The sequence below is a fragment of the Amblyomma americanum genome, chromosome 6 (genome assembly GCF_052857255.1).
Source record: "Amblyomma americanum isolate KBUSLIRL-KWMA chromosome 6, ASM5285725v1, whole genome shotgun sequence".
NCBI classification, from domain to species: Eukaryota; Metazoa; Arthropoda; class Arachnida; order Ixodida; family Ixodidae; genus Amblyomma; species Amblyomma americanum.
Genome location: NC_135502.1, coordinates 56,533,052 through 56,554,392, shown reverse-complemented (window position 1 = coordinate 56,554,392; position 21,341 = coordinate 56,533,052). Strand labels below are relative to the sequence as shown.

At 46.8% G+C, this 21,341-nt stretch overlaps 1 protein-coding gene across 3 annotated transcripts; it reads left to right on the top strand.

Annotated features, from left to right (window-relative positions):
• The first annotated feature begins 3,787 nt into the window (after positions 1-3,787).
• Positions 3,788-17,741, top strand: LOC144093512 (alpha-tocopherol transfer protein-like). Of its 3 annotated transcripts, none has more exons than XR_013306292.1 (5): positions 3,788-4,402; positions 10,132-10,374; positions 13,491-15,434; positions 15,497-15,607; positions 17,351-17,741. XR_013306292.1 is itself a non-coding variant. In XM_077626976.1 (5 exons), exons 1-5 carry the CDS (start codon positions 4,267-4,269, stop codon positions 17,501-17,503), a joined length of 738 nt encoding a protein of 245 aa, XP_077483102.1. In that variant the 5' UTR covers positions 3,821-4,266; the 3' UTR covers positions 17,504-17,741. The 3 variants fall into 3 exon arrangements, 2 of the variants coding, with proteins under 2 accessions (XP_077483102.1, XP_077483101.1); XM_077626976.1 differs by having other exon boundaries at positions 3,821-4,402; positions 13,491-13,585; XM_077626975.1 differs by having other exon boundaries at positions 3,826-4,402; positions 13,491-13,684.
• Positions 17,742-21,341: the final 3,600 nt, after the last annotated feature.

Below are 21,341 nucleotides of genomic sequence, written 5' to 3'. Positions count from 1 at the left end.
ATCTCACAAACAAATATCAAACTCCTTGAAGCTATACAAGCTAAAGCCTTGAGAATCTGCCTCGGCCTTCCCAAGAACACCCCCACAGTGGGTACTCTAGGAGAGAGCAGACGTCAATCTGTATCAGTACTAACCCAGAAGCTGCTTCGTGTCCAAGTGCGGTTCGTGGCTCGTGCACGTAACCATCCACTCGCAGCGTACTGCATAGAGGAAGTTTCTGACCTTCTCCCATCAGGTTACCAGCGCGCTGCCACGACCTCCCCCCCCCCCTCCCCACCTGGGAGGTATGCAGCATGGCGAATCAAGACAACAGTTCCTGGCATCAAAATAAAAACAAACACCCTCGGTCCTGCACTTAAATATTTTGCTCTTGAACACATTTATAGATGCCACAGTGCGCACCGCCACATCTGCACTGATGGCTCTGTCACATCCGTCTAATCAGCGATTGGCGTCTGGGTTCTTTCAACGCGCACCATAATTTCGGCGGCACTCAGTCACCGCACCTCGACTACTGCTACCGAGCTGGCTGCTCTGCGAGCAGCATTAACTTACATCCTACAACAACCACCAACATCGCAGGTTATCTTCAGCGACTCTCGGGGTGCATTACAATCTATAAAGTCATCAGGAAGCCTTCAGGAGCCGATCGTCGATGATAAACAGATGCGAGACCGAGGCCTGTGAGCTTGGCCACCGTGTTGTGCGGCAGTGGTTACCCGCTCGCTGTGGCCTTGCAGGCAACGATCACGCTGACGGTGCAACGAGGTCGGTGCATGGCGACACCACCTTGCTCCTACCTATACCATTTTCTCGCAGTGATGGCGCTAGACTTCTGGCTAAAAAATCCTGGCAGACGCAACGCTCTTTGTGGTGTGATCCGCAGCGTCAATATAGACCTCCTTCTTCGTATCGACCCCACTTGTGACTTCCGCATGCCACGCAATTTAGATGCACGTGATTGTAATTCCCTCCACCGAATTCGCCTGGACGTTGCCTTCACTAAATCCTATCTACATAAAATTGGTGCATCAAGTAGCCCTCTGTGCCCTACGTACGGTGTTCCCGGGGATCTTCCACACTCGATCTGCCGCTGCCAACTCTTTAACAGCCATCGCAGTGCACTTTTAAGCACTTTAGGACTCAGACAGGACGGCCCCGTGCACCTGGAGCATATCCTTAGGCCCTGGAGAGTTGCAGCCTCGGGTGCGCGCGGAACAAAAGCATTTTAAGTATTTATAAGAGAGACGGGTTTGGTGGACACTTATTTACAACCTTGCGTGCGTGTGTGTGAGTGCGTGAGAGTTGATTATGCTTCATTTTACCATTCACCCTTTCTTTTTTCCCTTTCCTCTTTTTTCACCACCCTCTTCTCTATTCTTCTCTTGTTTCACCCTCACCTGGAGTAGCATGCCAGGCCAACAACCAGGCAGACCTCCTCTGTTTCGTTATAGTCTCTCTCCTCCTCTTCCTCCTCCTCCTTGCTACAGAACGCAATAAACTAAGGTGGTATATATATATATATATATATATATATATATATATATATATATATATATATATATATATATATATATATATATATGTGTGTGTGTGTGTGTGTGTGTGTGCGTGTGTGTGTGTGTGTGTGTGTGTGTGTGTGTGTGTGTGTGTGTGTGTGTGTGTGTGTGTGTGTGTGTGTGTGTAATCACACAACCTCCGCATATGTAGTTGTCCGTGCGTCAGCAACGCATGAGGCATTTACGCATGGAACATGGAAGTCGAAGAATAAAGTCTACGTAATTATATTCGTTGCGCTACTGAGTGCTTCCAGAGGTCAACCTAATTATCAACCAACATTTTTATATTATCCCCTGAAATAATTATATGATTTTTCTTAACTTTTAGTCCGCAACCAAGTGTCATTATTTCAAAGCGCGCGGAGGTTAACTGACCCATGTAATGAATGTAGAAAAATGGCCATCGTAAGAAAGGAGATCATTACTAAAGGAAGATGATTTGCGAAAAAAAAAACGATAATGCAGAGTAGGGCATATGCAGAGAACGCAGTTTCTACATACAGGAGAGCGTAGAGCACGCAGAGAATTAACGCAACATAACTAATAAAAACAGAAATGTTTTCGTGTTTCCTGACAATCCCGCAGTTCTTGCTTCTTACTTCGCCAGGCGTGACATGCACGTGTGATGCGTAAAAAAAAATTATGTACCTCAAGAGTCCCGTTCCCCGGCCACACTTGCCGTAAGAACGAAGTGCGGTCAGCACCAGAATCACCGTCTGCCCCAAAGCGTCTCTAAGTCCAGCCTGAACGGCTATATAGAGTGCTAGAAAGTTTATTCTTTTGTTTGTTTGCTGCTAATGCACACCTTGCTGTATCAATAAGTTTCGCGCAAGGATCTCCATGCAGCTGCAGGGATATATCGGCGCGTGCTAGGAAACTCCCACGTATTCGGGATTAACGTGGATGCAGTGACAATATGCATACATGAGGTCAACACTATGCTTAGCAATAGTGAACACAAGACAGAAATGAAGCTCATCTGCGTTTCATGTTCGCGACTAATTCTATGGGGTATATGTTAACGCCACTGCACACATTCGAGTGTTTAACGGCATAAGTGACGCCAAAAGCGCAAAAAAGGAAAAAAAAATAGCGAAAAATAACAACGAACGACAACATCGAAAGTGTGTGCCCGACTTGAACAAAAGTGCGCTAGTAAGCAAATATAGCGAAGGTCGCCGAAAAGAATTAGCAGTTCAAAAAGAAAAGCAGAAGAAAAACGTATGAGTGCTTAATCCATACGCCTTGGCTTCAGAAGAGTGCATCGCAAGCCCCATGCAAAAACCAGTGCTTGAAAGCGCTTGAAGACAGCAAAGACAGTTGGACTCACGTGAAGAGAGGGCAGAGACGAGAGTGTGATTGTTGCCTCTGTCCTTCCGTCCCGTCAGATCAGTATTAGGAAAACGTTCCTTCACTACATAATTCCTGTACGAGACAAAGAGCAGAGGACGATGCAACTTGAAGATGCCACTAATCCGTGCTTATACAGAGACGCTGAGGTGGCTCAGTGGCAGTATGCCGTTTTGCTGCTGGGCATTATTTGGTGGTCTTGCTCCCAGGTAAAGGAGGCAGCATATCTATGGAAGCGAAATGTACAAAAAAAATGCTGCCCAGTTGTGTTGAGATTCATTTGCGTGTTAAAGAATAACTGCAGGTCGTCGAATTTCATTCGCGTACGTGCCCCAAGGCGTGTCTCGTAGCCTGGGCGTGGGTTTAAAATGCAAAAATCGATTGACTAAACCTAATTCCTGCTGTAAATCTGTTAATAATAAATAATCTGCCGGTTGTCCACGGCCTCCTCTTTAGTCAAGTTGTAACAGCAGCAACTGTACCGATCGAAGACCATCGGGCCAACCTCCAGCCCCCTATAACCTCACATCGACCATGTGGCTGTTATACACAGCTGCTGTTAAATGAAAAAAAAAAAAAGAAAACAGAGTTGTAGAATGACAAAGAAGAGCGAAAAGTGTCTTCGATCATGAAAAACTTGCATACAGGATGCCCTACGATACTATACGATAACCCCCATCGCTTCGCAGCAGTTTGATCCAGTTCCCACTTTCGGTGCAGCTTGCAACTTTTCCCGCTGCTACGTTATTTGGCACGCTCTGCCCGCTCGCACTCAGTTTACCCGAATATGCCCGAACATGCCAGCCGCATGGAGGCGCCGAGTCAGGTGACAGCGGCGCCGGCGTTTTCAGCTGCAAGCGTTGTTCTGCGACCAGCAGACGCGCGCGTCAAACGGACATATATCTCTGCCAGCGAAATCTCCCTCCGCGGTGATTGCGGCGCCGAACCGCGCGTACACTACTCAGAGCCGGAAGCGACGCCGACCGCCCTCGCTAGGCGTGCGCGGCTCTTGTTCTCTCCGAACACGCCTTCCTTCTCGTGTAACGAGCAGCTGAACGGCCATCCGTTAGACAGGCTTAGCGTAGCCGCGCAGCCGCGTGACAAACGTACTACGGCCGACTTAGCACGCGAGAGTGCCCGGCGGGCTACGTCATAAACCTCACTGGCCTTGGCAACGGCGACCTTGGTAGGCTTCTGGGGAAAGACCTACTCGCATCGGGCGCGCGTCACTGAAGTCAGCTGGCGCTGCTGCGACGGGTCTCGGCCCAGCGGGTTGTTCCGACGTCGATAGGCGCTCAATGTCGTGAAAGCGGCGTCTGGAGCAAGCTACTGCTGGGACGCCCGGGTGCCGAGTGCGATGTCTGTGGAGGCGCTTCCGTGCGACACGACCATTGAGCGCGGTATGGGCAAGCATCGAGAGTGGGGCAGCGAGGAAATACCACTGGACGGCGTCGCTGAGGAGTCTCTCGCCAGGCTCAGGAAGCTGATCGAAGGTAACGTCTTCTATCATACCGTTGTCAGCGTTGCAAGAGTCTGAGGCTTGCGTTCACTCATTGGCTAATTTCGCCGCGTTTCCAGGTCCTGACACAGCAACTCGATTCGTAGTAGATTCGTTATACCGGGACAGAAACTAGTTGCAAGTTTTTTTTCTGATTTGTTTTATGCTTCAATACGGAGTGTCGCAAGAGCGTAATGGTGCGGTAACGTTGCAGCGCGCGCGGTACACTGTGGTTACAGCACATAGAGCGCTAAGTGCGTTCACTGCGGGTTATAACGCTATAACCATTTTATTACCTAAAGAAGTTATGCTAAAACGTTCCGCGCCTTAGGCTCAAGCTGCCGCACAGCAGCTGCCTGTACAGCTGCCGAAGTTGCATTTGAGTTTAAACGCGATTGCACACAATATCCTCGCGTTTCCCTCTAGATGTGGATAGGAAAAGAAGCGGCAGTAAAAAAAAAATGCTATCGCGAGATGAGGGTTGTGGGCACGCGAGGCAACCTAGTCGGAGGCAGCTGAACGTTTTGTGTGTGCTCAGGGGGTGTTGACAGTTTGATTAGAGATAACTGCGACTTTCAGAGCGTTATCTTTCATTGCTGTCTTTTCTCTCTTCGTGACGTAAGCTCGATAAGACAAAAATCCCGTCACATATACCTGTCCCTTTATGATCTCCCAAAAGTCTTCTGCATGCCGAGCACCCAAAAGGCTGCCAGCAAACTGTAAAATAGTACCTGCTCTGCCTGGTCGCAAGTGCTGACCGCCTCGCGTTTCTCTTAGTACAGGTGAGCGCGAGATATCACAACCGGTTAGTCTAGGTCGCAATCACCTTTACGTAAACACTCGTTGCTTCGGTGGCGCTGAGAAACCAAGCACAGCTTCCCGAGTCCACCTTGCAGGAAATCATGCATAGTTGCCGTTACTTGCAGATCTAGCAGCAGTTGCTCATCTATTTATCCACCAGAAAAAAAACTAACTATGCGCTGTGCCGAAATAATAGAACTTATAACGGGAAGGGCACACACGAAAGCAGCGACAGGTCCCAGGTTGTTCAGCACCCCAGAAATGTGTGCGTCACAAGAACGTCATTGCGCATTAAATAAAAACTACAAATTCACCTGACTGCCCTCTGAGCATGAAACGTGGCCGTCCTTGATCGCTAGCTAGGCGCGTTATTTTGCCACGAAGGAGTCGCTCTGTGAAGAGCTCGAATCGTTGCAGCTGAATCGTACGTGACTTGCAGTCAGATGTGTTTTTAATTGCGTGCCTAAAGAATTTTTTTTTTTGCTATGCGTAGGCAGAAAGAAAGCTTTAAAAACACATCGACGAAGGAATTTGCACATCTTAATTTTTAATCAACACCTTATAGAACGTGATACAATGCCGTGTGTATTGTTAGCAATTCAGCAAGATGGAAATTGTCGAATTATGCAAACTATAGTAAGGTGAAAATTCGTCAAATATATGGGGACTTATTTCTAATATGGAGATCAGAATAACGAAGCTATTAATTTAGTTTCGGGCGTTCTATCACAGGAAGCATATACCATAACTGAAACGCTGAGCCACGTCACTATGCGTCCACTGACCTCAGCAAAATGAACAGAAAAACAATTGAGAGCAGAATTATATTTAGACCACGCAACTTTAGAAACAGCTGTGCAAATTCTCACAGCAGGGACGCATTTTATGTGGCAAGCGTTCGAAAATCTCTCATATTGAGTCCGGCGAAGGCAATAAATATGGACGCTACTGAGCTTGCAGCTGAATGTATGTAGCATTATTTGGGGATTGAACGCAATCGGAATTTTTGTCGTACACGTCGCAGAACTTTGCACGTTGCTGTCAGTGTTAATATTATTTACTTACCCCTGCTGACGAAAGCGTATAAACCTAGCAGCAAGAGCAGTGCTGCGAGCAGGATTCCATACTGATAGCAAGAGAGAACTATACGAGGTCGCTGGTATATCGCCTAATTGTAAAGTAGTTCTGTCAGTCTTCTTTCCCTGTTGGAAGTTCTTTCAGTCGACGACGGGCGCGAAATATGAAAAATACGCAAGCGCAAGACTGACATGAAACTACCGCTTTGATTACCGAAACAAATACGCCTAAAATTGAAAATAACACAAGACATCAATCACTCCAGTTCTCCGCACACAGCACAATCACAGCGCCGAGCACAATCGCGTTTTTTCGTTATGCTAAAAAACAGGGGGGGGGGGGGGGGTGCATGCTTGGCAATCTTTCTCGACGATCAACGTCGAGGACTTCCGCAGTTTCACGTGTCAACTGATTGTATGAATGTTCTTGAAGTTGGCACTTGTAAAACTTGGCCAGAAGAACCTCTGGCAATGAAAACTAGGCAGAGTATAGTCTAGATATCGCGATTGCGCTTACAAGCAATTAAGCAAGTTTTCCGGGCGGCAAAGGGCAGTGGAGTTCTTGAATGAGGAAGCCACGTGCCAAGCTGATGAGCAATTTTCTCTTAGGGTTTCAATAAATGTTTCAGTAGCCCTTCCCCCCATTTAGCTGTTGTACGTTTGTTTGTTTGCTTGCTTGTGTGTTTGTCTGAAGCTGGTTTTGTGGCAAGCTGCTCACCTGCCCACCGCCTGCCCACCGTGTCAGGCGGTAGCTCAGTTAAATGTGAAAGGCTGTTCGCATACAGCAAGCGGGATCGCAACCCAACACAAGCAAACTCAGCCTCCCGATGGTTGCACATGCCGTATAAAGGCAGTGGCGCATCGCTTGACCGCTGCACCACGGTGCCAGATGTCGTAGGAAGATTCCCAGGGATCTATGAATGAATAAAATGACAAATTCTGCATATATTCCTACTATCGCTATCCAAAAAACTGCCATCCGTAAACATTAGATTTGAACACTGGAACCGAAGTGAAAACCGAGCTGCTGCTTCACCTAAATCGAATTTGTCCTATGTACGCAAATATGGTTTCCATAAATGTTTTTCCTCCTCCTGCTCCTCCGTTGTGGGGACCTGCCCTGCAGTCCCCTGAGTTTGCTTTCCCACGAGGAACCGTGCAGCGGCAGTTCACCTCGAGGCTGAGCGCATTCCCTTGTCAGTTGCATTAACTGGCAAGAGAGGGCGCCAGCATCGATGCGCGGGAGACTGCCAAAGCCCGCCCGCGGGAGATGGGAGTCTTCGGCTGGGATCATCGGCGCGAGCGGACGCGTCGCTCGCGGCTCCGCTCTTCGCCGGCGGGGCGAGGAAGCGACGGGGAGACAGGCTCCAGTACTCGTCCCGTCCGGCCTTCGGAGGATATATCCCTTGCCCTAGCGTGGGCGAACATTCGCTCGGAACCTTGCTGGTGAGTCGGACGTCCTCGATTCATTAGCGTACCTTGTTGCTAGCTGGTGTTATTGTTTCTGTAGCAATAAATGCCTGTTTGTGTCAGCCAATGTGTCGTTCCTTTGTTCCCCCAGAGCAAGGCCCGCCGTGGTCGGCGAGCGCTCGGTAGCGTACGCGATCACGGGGTGGGGTCCGGGCGGCTTTGAACCGTGTCAGCCGCGATTGAGTGGGGAGAACGTCCTTATCTCCCCAAATCAACCCCACCCGTTTATATTATTGTGTTGCATGAACAGGCGTGACCACGCTTGTCTAGAGCGCCCGAGTGGTGTGCTTCGAGGCAAATAAAGATCTTTTACTGCTATGGTGGGGGTCCTGGACTCGTGGCTTTGTCGTTCTAATAGGTAAGCGGAAGCACTTGAGCTGAAGAATCTTTTTTCTGAAATATACCACCTGCTCGAAAAAAATCAATTCATTTGCACTGCAGAGCAGCGCGAAAGCGCTCTAGACAAGTCTGCTCCCGTCTCTACCTACTGATTTGTGTTGCGTCCGGTTCGCGTTATATTTTATTTTTATTTGCAACCTATATGCCAGGGCTGTTTATTCGCGCATTTCATGTTCATGTGGCCGGCTAAGTTACATAATCTTTTATTTTCCATTGGGTCACCAAGCATAACAAGATTGGCGCATTGAGAGTTAAATGATGATTAATATATTATGACTTGGTAAATCCACTGCAACATTATGACAAAAATATACAAAAGCCTTATTGCGGCATAAACAGAACTCCATAAGGCGGTTTTAGCGGGAAGTATTATCTTTCAGCGGAAACTTTTGTTACGTCATGTTGAGGGCTGCACAAAGTACACTCAACCCAAATACGCCTGTAGGGAGTAAAAAAAGGAGCAGACTGCCTATAAGGAAGTAGACAAGGAGTAGCACAGCTTACTCTTTTTTTACACCTTTCTGTTTAGAGTGTATAAATAAACCAACTTGCATGTTGATGCGAACCTTGTCGATGCACAGATTGTATGACTGCAAAAAAAGAACAAAAGGCCTTGTCGGCAAATTTGCTTAACGCGCAGTTGATACCACTGAACTAAGCATCGATATTTAGCCATTTAAGTGTCAAGCCGTATAAGCGTCGATGATTGAACTGCTTGTGCCATACAGAGGCCTAATATGATGGCATGTATGATATGTATGTATGTATATGTATCTATGTATGCATTAAAGGGGGCACCGAAGACGAATTGAGGTCGGCCTGTATGAACAGATTACGGCGTTCTAATGAAAAAAAAATGATGCATTAATTGAAAACGTTACACTTGTGAGCTACAAAAAAAATGAAAATATTAAATTGTCGCGTATCGCCGCGACCGGCAGTTATCGCTGGCAAATTGCGGTGACGTCAACTCAAAACAGCGGATCCCTGAGGCTAGGCTGCACCGCCATTCGCCTCCACACTGGGATCACAGAGTCGTTTCCGATTTGTGCGTCGCGATTTTGAGCTCAGCGGCGGGAAAAGAAATACCTGATTTTAACAAACTACGGAACACAAAAGTTAACATATCAGATTCCTGACTTCTTGAATAAGCACGCCATGGTTATGAATATTATTACTGACAGTTCTTCAGCTCTAGCCTTTAACAGAAACATTAACACATTTTTTTTAAGCACACAATTTTGACTATTTCCTTTTTCTTTTTTTTTCTGGGTTCCATGTAGACACCAGATGGTTTTTGTTGTGAATGTTTTATTGTTCCCGCTTGTTTATTTTCTCTGCCTATTACTGCATGCGATTTATATTGGCTGTTTGTTTCCTCGCAGTATGACTTAGCCCTGCATGCTATGCTGTATTAATGTGTTCCTTTTATGTTGATCGAAATTTTGTTCAACGATGTGACTGTACCTGCTGTTGAGTGATGTGTTTGGGAAGGGGGGAAGGGGGCCGACACTGAGTCAGGCATTAATTTGCCTTTATGTCTGCCTCCTAGGCACCTATTACTTCTGCCTGAATAAAATGACTTTGACTTTTGACTTTGAAAAACACAATTTTCTCAGCAATAAATGCGTCTCTCGTCGACGAAGACACATACACGTAGCCAGAAACAGTCACAACATCATTTTTCGCCAACACAATAATTGCATGGAGTTCGACTCGGTGTCCCTTTAATACGAGCCATAACATATCTGTCTCTTCCCAATAGGCACTGAACTCCTTTGGACGTCCTAAGAACGTTCAAGACGTCCGTAGGATGTCGAAATGAGCTCCCATATCCATCGGGTTTTTAACGAGCTTTCGTTCTAAACTGTAAGATATTTAAATCCTCTTCTTCTCTACCTTGCTGTGTTCACCACTCGATAGCGGCATCTAACCTGACGATGCTAGCACAGTGTTGCACGCGCTTGTGTTCCCGCAGATGAGCCCGAACTCAAGACCCGTGCAGACTCGGTGGACTTGCTGCGCTTCCTACGCTTCCGCAAATACGACGTCGACGCCGCGCTGGACACGGTCAGGAAGTACTGCGCGATCCGCTCCTCCGCACCCCGACTCTTCGACGGCCTCAGGGAACCCGAGAAGATGCGGAAACTGGTGCAAGATCTCATCACGCTCCTTCCGCAACGGAATCTCCATGGCAGGCCTGTCGTCGTCTACAAATTAGGTAAGGAAAGGCCCAGGTGGGAAAGGAGCTTCCAAAACGCGCAGCAATGTACGGAAAGCTCAGGTGCTTCAGTGTCGATGGCAGATGCCGGGGCTAGCAAAAATCTTTTCCTTCCTTTTTACTATTGTTTTCATAAAAAAAACACTACCACCACTACCAACTTTCGAACGGTCTTGAACATAGACACTGACATTAGGCTTGCCTATCAGCCTCAAACGACTCTGGTTACCATTTAATCAAGCCAAATCCGCTTCGTCCTTGCTCGCCAGGTTGCTACTGTGTTTAATAATAATGAACAAATAAGGCATTCTTCTGTACTTTCTTTACCTTGGTAACGTTCGTTACGAAGAAGCGCATCGGTTCGATGGGTCCGAACTTGTGTTGCTGGCCTATTGGCGTCCGCTGCTGATATGAGTCAAGAAGTATAGCCTCATTTGGTGCACACCTTATTAGAGTTCGCGAATACCTGATGGACAAAACAACGAGCTTTTGTAGTTGTTAGCGTGCTTCTAATGCTTGTATGCATCCTCGCTCGGAACTTATTAAAGCGTGAGCTCACAACAGCAAGCTGCAGTTACCCAAATGTTTGCTTTATAGAGTCCGAGCGGCTGCATGTTTTTATGAGCGCAGGAGTGCCAACCCCACGGCAGCCGCAGGAAAGGACAAACCGTGAATGTTTGTGCTGTACGAGAAAAATAGAAAACAAAGAAAGGAATAAAAAGCGGCACTGTCCACATCTGAGTGTGCATGAAACAAGGGCCTGTTCGAAATGAATACAGTATACGTGCTTGTCGCAGCTGGAACCTATATAGGCAGAGTGAATTGCGAATAGCAATTGCAAATGTGAAACCGAGAGAGGCTCGCGGTATACGACACCTAAGCACTTTTATCCAAAAGCTGTAAAGGTATTGCTAACTGCCGGCTTCTATTAAAGGGAACAGCTTTTGCTATACTTTCCGACGTCGCTTAGATATAAGCAGGTGGACAATCCCCTCGAGGAAGTGATTTCACATGCACAAAGGTAATGCGGCTTTTGCCGGGCTTTCTTGGGTAAGCACGACTTTCCTGCCTCAGGAACGTTCATGGCGGATAAAATCTCCGTTAACGGCGCGAGTGAGCCTTTACAAGCTGTTAGGCGGGACTGCACTGCCTATAAATAGAGAAAAAGAAATAAGCAGTTCGCCTTGCTTAGCGTAAGCGATACAGAAACGTTCGTTATAAATGCGCCGTCTTTTGTTCAGTAGCTTTTTTTTTCTTTACGAGTTATCTGAGCGCACGAGGCAGTGGAATTTTATACAAGATTGGAACGGTTAACTGCGTTACTTATAGCGTCTGATGTTTCCGGTGAAGATAAAAAAGGAGAGCTTTTGGCACGAGAAACACGTGAAAAGGTTACAACGATACCAGAGATTTCAGTGGTAGAATATTAGGATCTAAAAGCGTTAAGAAATACAAGTATGTTATTGCGAGATTTTTATGAATAAAGTTGACTGTTCGACACGTAGTAGGCGTCTAACACTGACGACAGTACACCTGATACTTTTAAAAAAATATTTCCCTGATACTTCACAAAACACCGACATAGGCGGGAGGCCTCTACTTGTCATTTCTTTACTTCAGTCCCAGCGCTGCGTTCGTCTATACACACTTTCCTCGTTTAACTGTCTTCGTAAAAACCTCCCGCAACTTTTGTAGCTAGACGCTTGTGCAACGCCGCTGTCTTTTTTTTTAATTGTGTACAGTTTGAGGCTCTCTTCAATATTGCTTTACGAATTTATTGTTTGGTATAGTTGGTACATTTGTCACGATACTCGCACTGTGAAGTACTATGGGGAGTATCAAAAAGAGGCACGCTTTGTGCTAATGTGTAGAGTGTTTTTTTCGTGTCACCCCTTCATGCTTCGTGAAGCGCGGGTATCGTAATAATGTTTATCGGTACTGTTAACAAGGTTTTTCAGTGTCGTTCAATAAGTTGTCAACATTGGTTTTTTCGCTAGCTAAAAGGTTCTCCCAACGCAACGTTCAGTCGTGGACAAAAAGTTCCCGGGATGCGCGTTCCTCGTAAAAAAAAGAAAATTCTTCAAAGTTAAGTAAAGCAGGTCAATGAAAAGCCTAGAAGCATGAGCGGACATGCGTGCCCCATCTGCTGGAACGAATACCAGCTCACTGGTCAGCTAGGCTACGCAGAAATCATTTTTTCTTCTCCGGCAAATTCGTATTCCGCAAACTGATGTCCTCGACTGTACACCGGAGTTTGATGTCTAGACAGTGAATGGTAGTTATTTTTCCCAGAAATATCGGAGCTTTTCAGGCGCTGGGGGTTCTTATCTGAGTAGATTACGGAGGCGGCTCACGTAACGCTGCAGGCCTTTGTGTCTCACGTTCCACCCAGCCTTCTGTCGCTCAGCCAGATAGCGATATGGTGTTTTTAAACGTGCGGTCACACTCGTTGGCTGCCTGGCACCGAACTGTTCTTTGCACTTTCGCTCTTATGTTTATCTCCTTGTAGAGAAGCTAGAAGCGTGCAGGGACAGATTTAAAAGGGAAGCTGACGGGGGGCGGTGGCGACCGCTTTTCCATAGAGGAGTGAGTGAAAATCTCCCATTGTAGCACCACACAAAGTCCGTTTTTTTATGCGCGAGAGTTGAAAACATGCATAGACCGCCGAATGATAGAACGTTCCTATCCATTTCTATTTTTAATTTTTGAGCGGCTAGGGAAACTACGGGGGAGATGAAAAGGTCAAACGACTGTTGCACCTCCTGCGGTAGCAGTCAGTATTTACTATTAGATTATTTTAGCTACCCTCTTAATTGCGGCAGTGAAATCGATGCACTTATAATCAAAGTAAACATTAACTCAGGATAGATACAACTGGGATAAAATAAGAACCCGTACGCTAATTCAAAGATAGGTAAAATAATTCACCAATTAGCCAGGACTGTATGATGTTAGCGCAGTGTTTACTATGAATGATGTTACTACTCCTTTTAGTTATTGCCACTGATTTTTCGCTATAAGGTTGAAAGTGCTACTGCACTGCCTTTTCGGGCAGCCAGAACACAGGTTTCACGACACAGCACAATGATATGCGACCTCTTGGTGAACGTACGCAGGTGCTTGGCAACCTTCAAAGGCGAGCTACCTGCAGATGACGCAGGCGATCGTCATGTGCATCGAGCACGCGTCCAGGCACCCTGCAGCTCAAACGGTGGGCGTCTCTCTAGTCAGTGACTTCCAGGGCTGGTCGTTAGGTAACATGCGCTTCGTCGATCTTGGCGTCACCAAGGAATACCTGCATTACCTGCAGGTAAGCACACACGTCGGAATCGTAGTGGCTCCTGACAATTTTTTACTTTACGGTACAACCACATGCTGGCGCATTTTCTTTACGTGTGTATTGTGGCATAGGTTTTGCGCTGAATTAGAGAAACTGCTTGTCAAACATAAATGTTAGCCTCGTGGGCGTTTAAGCGAAACACCGGCTAATAACGAACAGGCGGGCTCAGAGACGAAGTTCGTTGGAGGAGAGAAGTATTTACAAGGCAAGGCATAGAGGTCGGCCAGAGGATGATTCTCTGGCCTGATACAGTGCTCTCAGGAAGGGCGAAAAAGGAATATGAAGTGTGTATAAGAAATGCTTCGCCCGATAACAGGATTCATGCGTCCAGGCATCTGTTTGAGGCTTTGCGGAGTTTGCTATAAAGTGAATAAGTGAATAAAGTGAATAAAAAATCAATGTTTACTAATACGTCTTGCTTTCAAATCTATTGGAGGTTGTAGCAGCTCTGTTCGACAGTGTAGTAGTATAATAACAAGCTTGTTATACTTTTTCGCGTGGCGGGGACGGGAAACAGGAACGCAGGCGCAGAAGACTCACAGGCAATCTGGAGTACAACTGCACGAACTGTTTATTGGACAAACTTAAGCGCTCAAATAAAGAGAAGTGGCGGCGTCTGTGACACAAACACCTGACAGGCTTCAGAATCAGAATGACCGCCCCTGAGGGTTGCGTTGTATGCAAAGATGACGCAGAAACATTCTTTATAACAAGAAATATCGCCAACCGCTCAGAATCGCACTAGCATGATCTGTCTTATGCTAAAAATGGTCGCATCTAGCAGGCGTACGGAAGGCAAATCGTCTCGTGTATAGCAAACCAAAACTGTTGACATCCCGCACCGGCAATGATAGACAGAAACATTTACGGTAATAGTGAATTTTTATGGTTCAAGGGCAGCTTTGGCCAAAGAGCGCCGTGGCACAGGGTATTTGAGTCTACACAAGGTGGGGTACTCATGTGCCAAGCATTTAAATTCGAAGAAGCCGAGAACTAGGCCAGTGTAAAGCTTGTACCAATTGTATCGCCGGTGAGTTCACGGGTGCACTAGGAATTGAAGCCCGCTCCTACCGCACGTTAAGTGGATGCTACAGACAAACAGATTTAAGGAAGAATGAACACAACAAAGCTTCGTAACAGTATCACTATCTGAACGAGCTTGACGCAAAAGTTTAATTGTGCAGCACGCGGTCTGCAGCTTCCATGGCTGAAACATGCGTGCTATTCACTCAGAACAATGTAAAGGTATCAATTTCGCGTCAGGGGTGCCGTTATTTCAACCGCAAATACTCCCCTAAACTGAACCTTCTTAAACCGCACACAGGAATCAATGTTTGGGCGTTGGCTATCATTTCATACTTACACTCAACTAGTCCTTAATTAAGTCATGTTGGGCATCCCTTGAATCCCTTTGGTATTGGCATCAATTCAGATTCAATTCAGGTTTTATATTCCAATAGTCTCTGTATGGATTCTTGTGGTAAAAGCCGCTTATGTGACTTCAAAAAGGCCCAGCAACTGTTTACATTGCAGCAAACGGGAATGTTTTTATACATGCAAGGCATAAAGTTATTAAAGCACACATTAAGTGGCGAAACCAATTAACAAAGCACACATGTCTGTATAAGTACATGATAAAGAAGAGTGCAGATAATGCAGATAAGAGCACTGACAACTGAAGTGAACTGGACGTGGCGGAATATCGCAACAGACCTTGACGGTAAAAGTCGACTACCGTGCAAAAATTCGTACGCTGAGCGACCTTTCTTTGTCTCTTCGTAGTATTGCGCACCCATTCTTCCGAACGAAGCTCACGTCATCCGGCAGCCGGCTGCGTTCAACTTCTTCTACGCCCTCATGAGGCCTTTTATGAAAGAGGAGACAATCAAATCGGTAAGTTATCGTTAAAGTCCTGACAGGTATGCTGGCACCATTCACACGCTTCGCTTTACAATGGGAAGGTATGGTTCACAATATCAATTCAGGCTGTTGGTTAAAGACCATTTCATGCCGATACTAGGGACACGCAGAGAGAGAGAGAGAGAGAGAGAGAGAGAGAGAGAGAGAGAGAGAGAGAGAGGCCTTTTAACGAAGAAACAAAGAATTTAGCGGGCTTTTAAAAATCGCTGGCATGCAACTGTGCGTGGGGAAGGGAATTTGGTAGATAAACTTGGAAGACGAGCGGTACGGAAAAGGTAAAATAAAAGCAATAAAAAGGGGAGAAGATAAAATGCAGCCTTTAAATGCGTACTAAGGTGCCTCGGCGAGTAATGACGTTACATATGAAATGATGAAGTGCATAGCCATCGGCTTGTGCTTTGCTCCTATAGAAAGTCCAGCTTTCTGGGACAACACTTTTAATTGTGAGGCAAAATGTTGCTTTTAAAGTTTGCCCTGTGCCTGTACCGAGTATTCACGACTGCCATAGAAAATGTCCTTGTCGTTAGTGGCTATTTATTAATAAAGTAACAATAGAATGAGGCGCGATTTTGACAATAACTATCAGAAAACTGCACGCGTGCCCTGGGGGGGGGGGGGGGGGGGTGTCTGCAGTTATATTGATTGTTATAGTGCAATCTTACGATATGTGAAAAAAAAAAACTGAGCTCATAAACAACTTTCCGCTGATAAAATGCGCTTGTCCAAAATTTCTAAGCATGGAAGAAAAACCAGTAAAACTTCACCTAACTAATAATAATAATAATAATAATAATAATAATAATAATAATAATAATAATAATAATAATAATAATAATAATAATAATAATAATAATAATAATTGATTTTTGGGGAAAGGAAATGGCGCAGTATCTGTCTCATATATCGTTGGACACCTGAACCGCGCCGTAAGGGAAGGGATAAAGGAGGGAGTGAAAGACGAAAGGAAGAAGATGTGCCGTAGTGGAGGGCTCCGGAATAATTTCGACCACGTGGGGATCGTTAACGTGCACTGACATCGCACAGCACACGGGCGCCTTATCGTTTTTCCTCCATAAAAATGCAGCCGCCGCGGTCGGGTTCGAACCCGGGAACTCCGGATCAGTAGTCGAGCGCCCTAACCACTGAGCCCCCGCGGCGGGTTCACCTAACTCACGATCCGAAAAACAACCAACCCGCCGGTCGAACACCAGCAAGGATTTTGACACAGCCTAGTCCTCACATTTCTTGGCCTATGAATATGCCATTTCAGAACACTTGCTTCATCCATTGGTAGCCACCATTAAAAAGTGAGAATAGGGCTGGAGGTTGCAAATCTTCCTCCTCATTGGAATTCATGAAACGGTAAAGCGAGCAGGGAACTAAAGTTTTAGTTGGATCGAATCTCTTTTTCTGAAGATTCCCTCCCCACGCCCTTTCCTTCCCTCCTCCTTTTTCTCAAAGATACGTTACTAAACCAGCAGCTTAATATGTCTAACCTAACCTATTTACTTGAGAGGGACGAAGCTAGAACTTGGTATTCAAATTGGGGACACCAAAGCTGCTTGGATGACGCGAAGAATAACGACGTGGTCCATGCTGCCGTAGAAAAATTGGAAATCACGGTTAATGATTACTGACGTCTCGAATAATGGAAAGCGCGCACGAATGAATGATTGTGCTTTATGTGACGCTTTGCCGACGCGCGTGTCATTTCAGATTCGCTTCCACGGGAAACGCGTTCAGGAACTTCACGACGACATCTCTCCAAGCATGCTCCCCGCGGAGTACGGGGGCACGGCGCCGAGCTCAGACTGGGACGTCTTCTGGACGGACATTTGCAAGGAGAACCGCACGGAGAGCAAGAGCTAGCCAGCGACCGTACAAGACAACTCTCGATGCAAGCAAGCTGGACGCAACGCTGTGATTTGACGAAGGCGCCAAAGGATTCTGTTCCAACCGGCCGGAACGTTTCAAGGCGTTCAGAGGCTGTTCACTTTAGCGGTTGGGAACCTGCTGGTGATGCCCAAACGATAGAATTTTTTCATCTATTTCACACTGCAACCTGTGTAACGAGGTTGTAATATACAGTGATGTTTTGTTACGGCGATGTTCATTTCATTAATGCACTCCTTTACTTTAAAATACAGAAAAATGAGAAAAAGTCCCGGCTGTAACTTAGTTAACTGAAATGGATGCAATATACCCAAATTACGAACTCACGTTATCACAGGTGTGGATAACGCAAGTAAAGCCGCCGCGGTAGCTCAATGGTTATCGTGATCGGCTGCTGGCTCGAAAGACGTGGGTGCGGTCCCGTCCGCGTCAGTCGCATTTCGATGGAGTCGAAACGTTAGAGGCCCGTGCACTGTGCGATGCCGAACCCCAGGAGGTCGAAAAATTATCCGGAGCCCTCCACTACGGCGTCCATCGTAGCCTGAGTCGATATATGGACGTTGAACCCCATAGACCATATAAACCATAAAGGAAGCAGGCTGCCTTCTACAGCACGTCATGAAACTATGCACGGCTAGGTCTTGCAGCGGTGCAGCTGGACATGCGCTGCCGCTCCTCATCAGGGGAGCACAGTGGTAGGCGGATTGACCCAGTTAATCGGCGAATACTTCGGCTCCAATCTATCGCCTAATCACTCTATACCGACAGTGCTGCTTTCGCACATAAATGCCAATTAACCAGCGGTTACTGAACGTGTTAGTGATTGCTGTTAGTGTATACAAAGAGTCAAACAAAGCAGGCTTATTTTCAAGATTAAGTAAACGGCAGTTGTCTCTGAAGTTAGGCTTATATCCTTGGCATCTCGCGATTAAAAAAAAAATTGGAGCACAGTCGCTGTATTCCCTAATTCCGATGTCAGGGCTCGGCGACCTTAATGGTTATATTGTTTTTTTTAAATAGCGTTAGAGCTGATTCTGTAGGAATACAGCGCAAAAAGCTCAGGACTAAGAAAGACAGACAGACTCGAGCGCTCACTAACAACAGAGTGTGTTTAGTGCCAGAGCGAAATAAATACACGAAAAAAAAGACACGCGCAGGCGCGGGAAAGGAAAAAAAACAACAACGTCAAGGCAAGGGCACCAAGCGCGCCAGTCTGAGTTAAGATTGTTCAGCTCGTGGCGTGATAATGAAACGGAAGGTTTGCTGGCACATGAATATCCCTTGCGTTGTTGTTCTTTCCTTTTCCGCGCCTGCGCAAGTCTTTTTTTTTCGTGTATTTATTTCGCTCTCGCACTAAATACACTCTGTTGTTAGTCAGCGCTCGAGTTTGTCTGTCTTTCTTAGTCCTGTGTTTTTTGCGCTGTTTTCCCACAGAATGTCTCACCAACTTGCCCAACAATGCACTTTGATGCTTTAGAGCTGAAACATGATGTTCCGCATATTTTTTTTTTTGCTATACCAAAGTAAAGGATATCGTGTTATGTATCCATATTTTTGTTTTTGCTCTGCGAGGGAATTCGCGGCAAGAGGAAAAACGCGCCTGAGCAAGTGAGAGAATTCTGCACAACATATAAGTTGGTTCCTTGATTTCGCAGCATATGCCTGACACACAAAAAAAAAAAACAGTTAAATATGATACTAAAAAAATAAAGGTGAAGGGAAAAGACAAAACAGCACTACTAAGCGCGAAATGTGTCCGAAAGCACAGTTTTTTTACAGGCGGACACCACCGCCGCGTCCCTGAAAACGCGATTGAGGGTCCGCTGACCCATGTGCAGTTAAGCGCGTTTTCAACTTTTTCATCGACAATGCCGATTTACCCAATGTACGCCGGCGGCCTATGCTCCAGTGATGCGTTTCTGTAGCTACGTTGTCAACGCCAACGTGTGCATTGAATTTGGCTAATGTGGGCACTTTTCCACGTGATCTGTCTCGATCAATTAGGAAATCTCGTGACAGAGGAGCCGGACATTTTCTTGTGAGACAACCTAAATGTTATCACATTATAAGAATTTATAAAGTGCGCCACGACATTACAGCAGGTTTTGTTTGCACAGCTTTGAAATATTGTGCAGAGATATTATTACTATCTGACTGGAGAAATGAAGCTGACTTGATATTATTAGCTGACTGGGCAGGCTGCCGCTGTACGACTGCCTGCCCCATACATTCGACGACAGTCCGAGGATGGAAAGTTGCAAGAAAACCAGCAAGGGATCTGCAAGCTCGGGCTGGCCTGGAAGACCATTACTGCAAGGCTGTTATCAGCCAGAAGTCTGTGCGATGGCCGGATTCTCCAAGTGTGAGAAACACGCTCATGTGAAGCCCGTCAGTAGAGTAACGACATCCCCCCTCCCCCTTCCCTCCTCCGCTTCTTCCTCTCGTTCGGATGCAGAAACACCTGTTCATGCATAAAAAATGGCGTCCAACGCATCCACGGGGAGGCACAGGACGGCCGCGGCCAGCGTGGGGGAGGGCAAAAGAAGGAAGGGTGATTGCGGGGCGGCATTCTTCAAAGGTAGGCATAACTCTACGTCGCTCATGCTATACCCGGACATGCAGTGTATGCCCCAGACGGCAGCGCCTTAAAAGGAAAGCGAAGCAACGCATTACCGCGGACCAGAGCTCTTTGATGATGCCAGTTGGGAAACTCAGGGATTCAGGTTCAAAACTATTCCCTGTGGCCAGTATGTCGAGGTTGATGTCAGCAGCGGCCAGGTAGAAGCGAAAAATAGAAACTGTCGCCGTCTGACACCATGCATTTTTGTTACGACACCTGCTTTACTGGTTACTGGTTCTGTTTCGTTTATCAAACTTCTCGGGAGTTTATTGTAAGGAGCGCACTTTCTATTACTTCTCATAGGTGCCGCGACAATCTCCCGCGCCTGCTTCATGGTTGTCGGGAAGAGAAGCGCTTTTGTGGCGCCCTACTGCGCCCTACTACGGAACCCGGATGAACTGAAGGAGCCGCAAGCAGACTCACAGAGTAGTGCGTTCTTGGAGTCGCTCCATACGGCTAGCGTCGCGTCGCGGCAACTAACTGAATGAAGGAGTCCAAGGGCTTCCATTGCGAAGCGAGTGGTGCCGCTAACAGTGAAGAAATAAGAAGTGCTGCTCCGGGTTTTGGCCCAATCAGAACAGCGGATTTCAACACGCCGCTAACAGTGAAGAAATAAGAAGTGCTGCTCCGGGTTTTGGCCCAATCAGAACAGCGGATTTCAACACATGGGCCCGGTAGGAAGTTGCGCAAATGGTTAGACCAAGACCTCTGCTGCAGACTACGGCTATGCACAGTGGTGGTTGGCGGTGGTGGTTGCTACTATGAATTATTCTGGGGTGGGGGATACTGGTCCCGACGTATGTTGGCCCTTTGGGCATCACTCTTGGGGACGAGAGGAAGGGGAAGGGTATGTCGGGGTGGGGTGTGGCGAGGGGGGAGGTTGTCGCCGTCTCTTCCGTAGGAATCCTTGGCCATGAGACGCATTCAGCAGTCGCTGCGGACACTGCAACAGAATCCGTGAGGACGAACGCCTTCTCCTTTTCGGAAATGGAAGGGCGCTGTGGGAGAGGAAAGGGCAGTCTGTGTTAAGACACGAAAGCGGTCGGACACGCTCGCATAAGCTCATCTTCCTTTTGTACCATCGGGGGCAAAAGAAGCAGACCCCCACCCCTTCCAAATTCCGGCCCGTGCCGCTATGCGTGCGGGGGGGGGGGGGGGGGGCACCACCTTACAAAACCCTTCTGGTGTGGAGCT

Bases quoted from the DNA above. Each gene is read 5' to 3' on its own strand.
- LOC144093512 (XM_077626975.1), top strand. From the start codon at position 4,267: ATGTCTGTGGAGGCGCTTCCGTGCGACACGACCATTGAGCGCGGTATG. The intron at 4,403-10,131 runs GTAACGTCTTCT...GTGTTCCCGCAG, and splicing joins GCTCAGGAAGCTGATCGAAG to ATGAGCCCGAACTCAAGACC. The intron at 15,608-17,350 runs GTAAGTTATCGT...GTGTCATTTCAG, and splicing joins AAGAGGAGACAATCAAATCG to ATTCGCTTCCACGGGAAACG.